The following is an 11,682-nucleotide window of genomic DNA, read 5'->3' as shown; positions in this document are numbered from 1 at the left end:
ACTCCAATACCACCTTAATGTGACCAACTTCATGCTCCAACAACCACCTCTAATTACAAACTCCAATGAAAATCATTTTCGATAATCAACTTTGACAACCACTTTCGACTAGTATAAGGCTCATAATTGTTAAAAGTATGTTATAGGGTTGCTGATTATATAAATAATAGTATTTTGTCTACATTAAGGGCAATATTTATACATAGAAATTTGTAAAATATATTTTTATTCAATTGAATTCATATACCAAATGAGTGTTAATAATATTTGAAAAGGTATGTATGTAGTTGAATAGTATGTAACACTAACAAAAAAAAGAAAAAATTAAAAAAAACCATAAAATGAAGATTTTTTTTTTTTGAAATGATAAAAAATAGAGATTTGTTCTCTGATGATATTCTAAATTTAGAGGATTGAAAATGAAATTGTTGAAGAAATGTGGTGACATTTCATTGGCTGCTAAAATGATGGGGAGATTCAATTAAAAAAGTTCATGACAAGGTAAAAATACAAAGCAACAATAGGAAGAAGAAAAAAAGATGATGATGATGAAATTCATGGAGAAAAAATAGGAATCGAAAGTTTTGATTTCTCTTTGGTTTCTCATTTTATTTAACTATATTACTGCAAGAAATGTAAGAAACATAATGAGTTAATTATTGTTCATTACTCAAAAAAATAAGAAAGAACGAAAAACTTTAAAAGTTAAAAGAAAAGAATTGCAATCCATATTTATTCAACATAAAGATGGGTAGAATTATTAAATAAAAAAGCTTCAAAACAAAAGTAGTCATCATAAAAGTATATTATTTAGGTCCCGTTTAGTAACAATTTCGTTTTTAGTTTTTTGTTTTTGAAAATTTAGCCTATTTTCTTCCCATTTCTTACAGTGATTTGCATCTTTCTTAAGTAAAATGGTTGAGTTCTTAGTCAAATTCTAAAAATAAAAACAAGTTTTCGAAAGTTTTTTTTTTTTAATTTTCACAATTTGGCTTGATTTTTTAAACCATTGGTAAAAAGGAAATAATAGAGGAAGAAAATTGGGGATGGAAGTAATGTCTATAGGCTTAATTTTCAAAAACAAAAACAAAAAACTAAATGGTTACTAACCTTATAGTTCAAAAAACTGCATTAGATATCCTAGACATATGGACTCAACTTTACACCCTAAACATAGATATATGAATTTAGACCAAATAACGACCAAATAACTTTGCACCTTAAACACAGACACATGAACTTCACAGATATATGAATATTTCATACATCATATCTCAACCCAGTATCCAAACAACCCCTAAATTTTTTTTTTTTTTGAAGAATTCTTGAAGACTTTGAACTAAAAGCTTAACTAGGTCCATGAGTAATTTACAAAACATGTTAAAATACTAGTTTAAGACCATTCAAACACGGCAAGAAAAAGGCTGCACCCGATGCCTATATAGACAGTCAGAATTGCAATCGTTGAGAGGGGACAAATCTTCTGACCGGTTATATAACCCATTAGGAGTATGTTTTGTGTGTTTGTAAGGGGTGGGGGTTAGAGTTATGTGTTTGTGTGTTTGGTGTATATGCTGGGGTAGGGGTAGAGTTATGTGTTGTGTGTTTGTATGTTTGAAGTTAGTTAAAAGGCTAGGGAGGGGGAGTATGTTTATGTGTTTATATGATTTTGTGTGTATTTGAAATTAGATGAAGGGGTGGGAGTTTGTTTTACGTGTTTATAAAGGGTGAAGGTTAGAGTTATGTGTTTGTGTGTTTGGAATTGGTTAAAGGAGCGTATGAAGTACGTGTTGTATGGAGTATACAGAGTTATGTATTTGTATATGTGTTTATAATTAGTTGAATGAGTGGGAGATGAAGTGTGTTATATATTTCTATTTTTATTATTTGTTATGTCGAAATAGTTTATATATATAAGTTTGAAATAATAATCCTTTAACTTAAGTTTACATTTTGTCTTTATTAAGTGATTTGGGGATGTACAAGTTAAAGTTTATGCAGAGGAGCAACATGATGTGGTTTGAGAGAGGATCCATTAATTTTTGTTATGGTTGGCTTGTAAAAGTTGAATAGTTTAATCCAATTAGCTAGTTTTTTTTTTTTTTTTTTTTTTTTTTTTGATATCATAAAACTTTGAATGGATCATTTAGGTTCTTTTTGTTAATCTTGTTTGGATGAACAAGTTGTGCGTTTGTAGTAATATAAAACATGTGTATTATTATTCTATTAGTATTTTGAGGTACTTAAAAATTAAATTTAATATCACAAATAAATTAAAAAAAATAAACAAATTGGCACTTTGTTTCCCGACGATGGACACATGGCATCGGTATCGGGAGTGCAAAACGAGCAAAAACGCAATTGGAGATCTGACGACGTCAAAGCAACCATCGGGAGATATACTCCCAACGATGTATGTACAACGTAGGGAATATTAGTACTCCCGACGAAGTAATATATCCATCAGGAGTATAATGATCTCCCAATGGTTGTTTTGACGCCGTTAGGAGGTCTTTTCCTGATCAGTCTACCTCGACAATTCTGCCGAACGCCATGTATGTCATCAAAAAATGAATGGCCAACGTGTTTTTGGGCTTCTCTTGACCATCTTCAGCATCGGGAAAAGGCCTTTTCTTATAGTAAAACAACATTATGAGAAACCTTTATAAAAATAATCTTGAACTCAATCTAATATAAAGATGAACTACTTACTTTGATTTTTAGTATAGTCGTACATTTCTAATTGCAAACAATTAATTTTAAACTCCATAATAAAATGGTTGAAACTGGCTCATTACACTTTACCTTCTCCTAAATGGGCGACTATGTACAAATAAAGGGGTCTCGTGAACGGATGAACTACAATTGTAGAGAAAATGAAATTTGTTATACTTTTTAAAGTTAGGTTTTTTTTTCCCTTTTTTTTTGGTTTTTTTAATACCATTTGTTGTTGTCATCGTATCTGAGTGAAATTACCACAACGGAACATCACCCATGCAAATTGTCTTCTTGCTCTCGCTTTCCTCTATCCCAATGTTCGATCTTGCTCTCTCATTTACTCTTGATCTCCTCTCTCTCTCACTATCTCTTGGTATCCTCACTCTCTTGCGTCACTGCATCTGAAGTTCAGATGGCCAACAATGATACTTTTGTAACGTGATAAATAGAAAAAGGAAAAATGGAGAATGAACGACCTAAATGGAAGAAGGAAAATCGAGAAGAAGAAAAAGAAGAGAGAAAAATAAAATTAAAGGTAATTTTGTAACTTTGACCGATGATGATGTAAGCAAAGGGCAAAATTCTCAAGCCTTAAAAATTGGGATAAAAAACCATTTTCGACTTTGAGATTAAGTCTATTATACAATTATCTCCAAATAAAGTCCACATTAATAAGAGTTATATAAGTGAAAACAATTATTTTCATTACTATGAGATCTTTTGGGTGATTTCACAATCAAAGTCAAGATAAATTATGCTAAAAATAGATATGTTATGGAGATAAATGAAAGTTCTTTGTTCTTATCAACAATCCCTCATCGTTTGTTTTACTAATTCAACACCATACACCATCAAAATTCAAACCTCCCATATTTTGGGTTCAACAAATATGTAAGATGAGATATTCAAATACCTCTATATCAAATATGTTCATATTGACAAATAGATGGTAAATAATACATACAATACTTTAAGTTAAATTATAAGTTTAGTCTATAAATTTGTTAGTATCTATTTTATTCTTAAAGGCCTAGTCAACATTTAATTTAAAGGGAATAATACATTTTTGGTCTCTAAGTTTTGGCTCTAGTTTCTATTTGGTCCCTAGATTTCAAAATGTTACACATGTAGTCCTTAAGTTTTGAATTTTGTTTCAAAATGTTACAACTTTACCCTTAAGATTTGAGTTTTGTTTCAATTTGGTCTCTAGATTTCAAGATTTTACATCTTTAACCTCGAAATTTCATTAAATACTTACTTTCAATTATTGACGTTAATTTCTATTAATCAATTAAAAATAATTAAAAGTGAAATTTTAAATTTAATTTTAAAAGTGACAAAACAATGAAATTTAATTAATTATAATTCTTTTAACGATTTTTAATTTATTAACATAAATTAACGGAAAGTGAGTATTTAGTGAAAAATTGAGGTTAAAAGTGTAAATATTGAAACATAGGGATCAAATTGAAGCAAACATAAATATCTAGGGTAAAATTGTAACATTTTGTAACCTAGGAACTAAATTGAAACCAAACTCAAAACTTAAGGATGTAACATTTTGAAACCTAGATACTAAATAGAAACTAAACCCAAAACTTATGAACCAAAAAGGTATTTTTCCCTAATTTAAATTATGTGTTTAACATGCATCTTAGGATAAATTCAACGTTTTTAAAACAAAAACATCACGATCCCATTTGTTTCATAGATTTTTCCAGGATTTCAAACAAATATTTAATATTCATATTTGTTTCACAGAATTCCACTTTTTAAAACCCAAGATATTATTATCGGAAGAACTTTAAAACACATGAATTTTTTAATACCCTACAAAACGTGAGATTTTTACGTCGAGAAGATTGAACAGAAAAAATTATAACTTAATTAATTAGTAAATTAATATCAAGTATTCACTATTAATTTTAATTAATTATTAAACACAAATATATTATTTAGATTTAATAAATTTCAACTAATATCTTTACCATTAATATTTTATACTATCTTAACTATTTAATATAAATTATTATTGTTAATTATCAATATTTTAATTAATTAAATTATTTTTAGTAATTAATTTAATTATATTTAACTACAAAGTATTTATTTATTTTTTATTTTATTACTTAAATAATTAATTTCTTAATTATTTACTTTTAATTTCTATATACAAATTATTGAATTAAATATGTATATTTAACTTTTAAATATTAATTATCCTGCACGTCTAAATATAAACACAAATATTAATTATTCTAGATATTTAAAACCTTGATATTCTCCCTATTTGATAATTCTTTTGAGTACAACAAATTGCACGTGGGAACCGACCTCTCCCATCCAAACTGCTTTGGAACTTTCGAGGTAATATAAAAGCTTCTGTATAATATATCGAAGTTTGTAGCAAAAAACTTCACTAAAGGCTCGGATCGGTTTCGGATTCAGAAATCTTCGGAGGCCTCTCAGTAAGTCTTCTTTCTTCTTAATCCTTAGAGATTACTCCACTGAGAATCCGATTGCTATGTGTATTTTCATTTTCTCCGAATGAACACTCAATTTATATATATTATTTATGTTGCGGATCGTTTCTATTGGCATCTTCAGTTTCTTGATTGTCGAGGAAGTATTATTGATGCTGGTAAAATCAAGCAGTTTAGGCAGATGTTATCACTCTAATTAGCCGGTAAAATCAAGTTTAGGCAGATGTGATCACCTTAATAAACTCTGTCCAAGATCCCTAATCCAGTATAGATGGCACGATTGTTTGTGCTTGGTTGTTGATCGACTATAAAGAATTTTAAATAAATTTGAAGACGAAGAGGTAAGAACTAATTCTGGCAAGAAAAGTGTGTGTAGCGTGTTTCTAGAAAATTACGGAGGGAGAGAGTAGCTGAAAATTTTCTGATTGTCTACCTAGTCGCTAACATGTATCGGGTGCTAGTTGAGTATGCTCGCTTTGGCAACTGTTGATTCATTTATTGATACCTTTCCATCTGGTTTCATAAGGTTGAAGTTATATTGATAATCTTTTAGGTTCTTTTTGCAATGTTTTCGTATTTAATTTTCTGTTTTTGAAATTTGAATTCTCTTTCGTAGAGGTTTCGACTATGACCTTAGAGCGAAGTTACTGATGTTAATGACGATTTTTTCTTTTCTTCTTTTAATGTTTTTTGGAAAAAGATGTTATGATTAATTAAGTTGGCTCGTTTTTCAATCGGGTATAGCTTAGCAGATAAGAAACTTGTTACTTTTAGCGTATAAGACACTTATTATTGATAGTCTTTGGCTCAAGTGCTGTTGGGTTGGAAGAATTAGTAATCCTAGGAGAAAGAATTTTCCTTGTTCTAATGAGAATTGAGACAGATAAAAATCATAAATGCAATAACTAAAAACTCCCCAAGTGCAGTAACTATTTCAAATCATGGACCACGCTTGGTCTTTTGCACATGCGAGGGAAAACTATCCTTGGTCATTGCTTGTATGCTGCGTTTCCTTCTTTTTTTGCCTAACAAGAAAAGCTTTCCATTAATTAGCACCTATCATCTTGAGATTTACTCCATGCTGTGCTAATTACATACAGAAGAGGTAGAGAAAGCATACCAAAATGAGCAGAGGAACTTGGTCTACTCAAAACTTCTTCCCATTTTTTCCTCCTGCTTAGTAGCTATACAATACTCTCCTGAGAAGTGTTCATTTGCTTTGGTAATGGTTGGCTACTTGGTTAGTTTGGTAAAAAAAAAAAAAAATCGGTTCAACTGTTTTAACTTTTTAGTTGACAATTCCTCCAGTTTTTTGGTTTAACTGTTTTAACTTTTTAGTTGACAATTCCTCCATAAATGGAGGCTTTAGGCTCTTGTGTTAGAATATTAGAAACTAAATTTATTTTGATTTAAGATTTATTCTCTCAATTCTTGGAGAGACTATAGGCTTTTCCATATGATACTCAAAAGAGTTGAAAGCACTGAAAGAGGGAATTCTCTGAACTTTAATGTGGTTGACAATGAAAAAATAGGTGGCCAGCAAAGCACCCACCACACTTTGAGCTTTTGTGTGAGAGACTAAGAGCACTAGTTAGGGATATATGGTAGGATTAGTAGGATATTACTTATTAGTAAGGGCTATTATAGGTAATTAGCTAGTGGGGTCTTGGTTAAAAATAAGAGGGGTTGGGCAACTTAGGGGATGGATCATTGTGGTGAAAGTTTCCATTGTGAGACTTTAGGAGAGAGAGAGAACCCTCTTGAACGACTATTAGTATATTGTAACTCCTCCTGATATTGCAATTTATCACTACCTTTATGTTCTTTGCATTTCTTTACATTTTCTTGTTAGATGGTATCCTAGAACTTTCCAAAAAGATGTTAAGCATTTGGAAAATATTGATGATGAACAAACCACAATTAGTTGAAAGAAGGGATGTTGACAAAAATGGCACATTTCAGTTTAGGGTTTAGAAAATGGTTCCAATTTTTAAAAACTTGTTTTTGGGGACCCTTTTGGAGGTGAAAAATCATAAATGCCCTCCAATAGGGTCCCAATGTTTGAACTTCTCCTTTCCCCTCATTTATAGTTAGTTTTTCTAGGGTTTCATTGTGTTTAAGCATGTGAGGAGGATTCCTGGATTAAATGTATGCTTAGGTGATTTTGGCATGTTCTATTACGTTTAGGGTAAAAAAAAAAAAAAAAAATTGACTGAACTTGAAGGAAAATTGAAAATTTATTTTCTCCAAATCGAGATTCATCCCTAGAACTCAGTGTAAATCAAGACCAAAATTTAGTCCATGGCCAAGTTATGAGTTTCCACCGAGTTTTTGATCGACTTACAAATCTCAGTGTGAATCTCGGTCTGGATGTCCATCGAGATTCACGCTGAGATTTGAGACAAAAGCAGCATTTCAATGGTTTTGTTGAGGTTTTCAATTCCTTATTGTAAGTTCTAAGTCCATGCAGGGTTTACCACTATGGAAATGGTTCCGAAACTTGAACCAAATGACTACTTTCTGCGGCCTTGTTATGTTGTTCCCACCTAGGCAGAACCATTAAAAATATAAAGCCGAATCAAACCCCAACCAAATTGGGTATGTTTAGACAAACTGTATTTGGACCATTTTTAGATACATCCATTATATTTAATAATAAACTTTTTCATTACATCCTCCTTGGGGAAATAACGAGAGTTGGAATGATGTAATTAGTTTTAACCCGTCGAATCAGAAGGTTTCATTTGGTAATAAGGATTCTGATCTTGTCAATGGTCTTAGACATGCAACCATACCGAGTAGGAGAAATGCGGTGATGGTAGGCAATAGACTCTTCAAAACATATTTGAATGATAGTATCAATTGTGAGGATCTGGATAAGTTATACCCCAAACTAGAGCTTCAGAACGGAGAGGATGGAGTTAAGACGTCTATCTTTTATTTTTATTGAGTCAGTGCTGATGGGGATGGAGAGGAGGCAGCTTGTAGATACTAATTTGTTGAATATTATTGACGATTAGGATGTCTTTTGCAATGAGGATTGGAGCACTATAATATTTCATAAGACACTGAAAAGTCTTAAGGGAGCATTGATGGGGGGAAGGCTGCGTGGAGGGCATATCTTGACCTTGGTTATATGGGAAGGATGAAGGGGGCATATACGGATTTGGGTTATATGAATTGCGAAATGATCCAAGTCACTAGCTATTACCGTTTGTCTTTGGCACATTGGATACGTAATGAGGTATTACAGACACCTCTTCCTATGTCAAGAAAGAGTGGTCATCCTCATCGTCTCTAATAACAAATGCATGGGTTTTAGACTATAATTGTACCACATATCTTATTACAAGGTCAATCCCATCAGGATTTATCTTGCCTATTCTATACACTCTGCCCTAAAAATTTATGATATTTGATTCTGTCAAACCCTCTTAATTCCCCACCTTCGTAATTCTCTTCACTCTCTTTCAATACCCCCTATACACATCCACACACAAGGCATTATCTGCAATAAAAAAATGAATAAAAATAGGGAAAAAAAAAACTGGGTAAACCATAAAAACATAAAAACTCTGGTGTGAATCGCGGTGTGAATCGGGTCAATGTGAATAACTTAGTCCAGATCTCGGAGCAAATCATGGTTAGAAAAAAGAACTGAGATGTAGGCCAAGTCACACAAATCTGATCAAGTTTTGGACTGATATTTAAGCAATCTGAACTAGATTTACCCCGGGTTCCATGAAATTTTAACAGAGAATCATGAAATTGAACCGAAATTTAAGTTCTCAAACTGAGATTTGACCGAGATTTTTGAATTTTAAACAAGCTTTATATGCATTTCAGCCAAAAAAAAAAAAAAAAAACTTAAATAACTTTCACGATAACACAACAGAGTTGTGTATAGATACCTCCTTCGTGGGAAAGATGTTTGTCTAAATAAAACTTGGGATAGATAAAAAAACGAGGTTGGTGAAAAAATTAAAGGAGTTGGTTGAATAGTTTGGTGAAAATTCAAAGAGAAGTTGGTGAAAAAATTGGAGTGTAAGGGATATGAGTTTTTTCACACCCTTGCTATCATCATCCTCATCCTCATCAACAAAGAGTCCCTAAAAACAAGTTTTTAAAGATTGGGTCCATTTTAACCATCATGGGTTGGTCTAATGGTAAAAAAGGAGACATAGTCTCAATAAATGACTGGCTAATAGATCAAGAGTTCAATCAATGATGGTCAACTTACCTAGGAATTAATTTCCTACGAGTTTTTTTGACACCCAAATGTTGTAGGGTCAGGCGGGTTGTTTCATGAGATTAATCGGTGTGCGTAAGTTGGCCTGAACACTCACGGATATTTAGAAAAAAAGGGGTCAATTTTCCAAACTATTTAGAAAAAAAAGGGTCAATTTTCCAAATCATAAACTGAAATTGGCCATTTTTGTCAATATCCCGTGAAAGAAGGTCAACATAGTGCCTTTATGTGACTAGTGAACTTTGTTAGTACATTTTTATTTTATTTTATTTTAAGTACATAATTATTACTTATTGTGAGGTAAGACTAGCTTCCTAAGAAAAAGGATGCATACAATTGGTATTCACGTTCTTTCCTTCTTCACAGGGATTGATTACCTGATCTGAAATGGGGAAGTCTGAAGGAGACGAGAAAATCTTAAGTTACAACGATGTTGTACTCCGAAAATCCGATTTGGACATCCTTGGCGGTCCATATTATCTGAATGATCGAATCCCCGAATTCTATTTCAGCTATCTAAGCACAACCCATCCTTCCAAGGATATTCTTCTATCTCCACCTTCAATTGCTTTCTGGATAATGAACTGCCCCGATGCCGAGAGTCTCGACGATTTCCTAAAACCTCTCAATCTTTGTGACAAGAAGCTTGTAATCTTCCCCGTCAATGACAACAATGACGTTAGTAAAGCTGAAGGTGGAAACCACTGGAGTCTTCTTGCATTCTACAGAGAAGCGAACGTATTTGTCCATCATGATAGCCACAAAGGGATGAACAAGTACCATGCCAAGCGACTTTACAGAGCTGTGGCTAGATTTATGAGTGCTGACTCGAATTCAACGTCGAATCCAAGTTATCTGGAATGTGTAGAGTCTCCGCAGCAAGTAAATGGATATGATTGTGGTGTGTATGTTATAGCTATAGCAAGAACCATATGCAGGTGGTATGAGCAAAGGAAAGAAGTTGATAGAGATGGGTTGTGGTTTTCAGCGGTGGTGAAGGAGGTTAGTCCATCATTTGTTACCAATATGCGTAGCGAAATATTGGGGCTAATAAGAAGTTTAATGGCTGTGAAGGAATATCAACCGGCTTCTAAATAACACATTGTTCATTGTGTTATTGTTAATTTTTGCTTACGGTTCCATTTTAGTGCTGGATTTGTGTTGCTAATGGAGACAATGGGTTTAGTTTGAAATGATCGACTCAGTCTCAATTGCTTCGAGGATAAAAAATCCTTTCTAGCTCTTTCTAGTTCCTCATGTCCCAGAGAAAAAGGGGTCGAAATTCGGATAAAACCCATTTTTTGAGTAAACGTGAATTTTTTTTACTCTCCCAAACTAGAATATTAAACATTTCAGGCCAAGAATACATTAAAAAAATTTCACAAATAGGGACTAAATTATTATAAATTCTAAAATATTTAGGCTAAATTGTTATTTATCAAAATTTTAGGATTAAATTGTTATAAATTTGAAAGTATAGGGATTAAATCATTATTATTAAAAAAGTTGACTAAAATGTGTTTTTTTTAATCTAAATTATAAGTGTGATCCATTTGAATATTTTAATTTCAATTTGGTCTCATAGATTTAAACAATTAAATTTGATATGGTTTTAGAAGTTTTTATTTTATCATTATAACTTAGTTTAACTTCACAAATTGTTTTTATCTATAGGGACGTGACTTTTTTCTTTATAAAAAAAAATTATGTTGTAATGAAATGGCTAGTATCTTGGCTACTTGAGCTAGCTAACTATGTTGAACTTGAAGTTTAAGTTGAAACAAAGTACAGAAGAAGAGTAAGACGGATAAAGATTCTTTTAGGAATAATTTCTGGAGTGCGCTAAATTAGAACCAAACTAGAGGAATCCAATTAAGAAAGTTCTACTCAATTATAGGATTAACTTAAAAACTTTTAGAATCATGATTGATGCTAACAAAACTCGAACTTACTAAATTAAAATGTTTTAAATTTGCAGTATATTTTGTTTAGTATCCAATTTAAGGACCGCAGATTTAAACTTCTAATCTCTTAGACGAGAGTACGAAAGTGTAGGTCGTTGAGCTTTGCCCTATATATATATGTGTGTGTTTATATGAAACTAAGTCCAAAGTATATAAGACTAAGGGGCTGTTTGGGTCCAAGAGTGGACTGGTAACCCATTCCATGTTTGAGGCTCCAACTATTTTTAGTTGAAGCTTCAAAATTATATTGAAAGTCAACTCTAGTGAA

The 11,682-nt window shown here is 32.0% G+C and overlaps 1 protein-coding gene across 2 annotated transcripts; it reads left to right on the top strand.

Annotated features, from left to right (window-relative positions):
- The first annotated feature begins 5,038 nt into the window (after positions 1-5,038).
- Positions 5,039-10,785, top strand: LOC120089305 (NEDD8-specific protease 1). 2 transcript variants are annotated; one of them, XM_090309660.1, is made up of 3 exons: positions 5,120-5,186; positions 6,302-6,423; positions 9,817-10,785. In XM_090309660.1, exon 3 carries the CDS (start codon positions 9,838-9,840, stop codon positions 10,546-10,548), a length of 711 nt encoding a protein of 236 aa, XP_090165786.1. In that variant the 5' UTR covers positions 5,120-5,186; positions 6,302-6,423; positions 9,817-9,837; the 3' UTR covers positions 10,549-10,785. The 2 variants fall into 2 exon arrangements, with proteins under 2 accessions (XP_038902669.1, XP_090165786.1); XM_039046741.2 differs by lacking the exon at positions 6,302-6,423 and having other exon boundaries at positions 5,039-5,186.
- Positions 10,786-11,682: the final 897 nt, after the last annotated feature.

Source organism: Benincasa hispida, unplaced genomic scaffold (assembly GCF_027475165.1).
Source record: "Benincasa hispida cultivar pf3 unplaced genomic scaffold, pf3_genome.v1.1 HicScf1848, whole genome shotgun sequence".
NCBI classification, from domain to species: Eukaryota; Viridiplantae; Streptophyta; class Magnoliopsida; order Cucurbitales; family Cucurbitaceae; genus Benincasa; species Benincasa hispida.
Note: the sequence above shows the minus strand (reverse complement) of the source record. Positions and strands in the feature narration are given on the sequence as shown.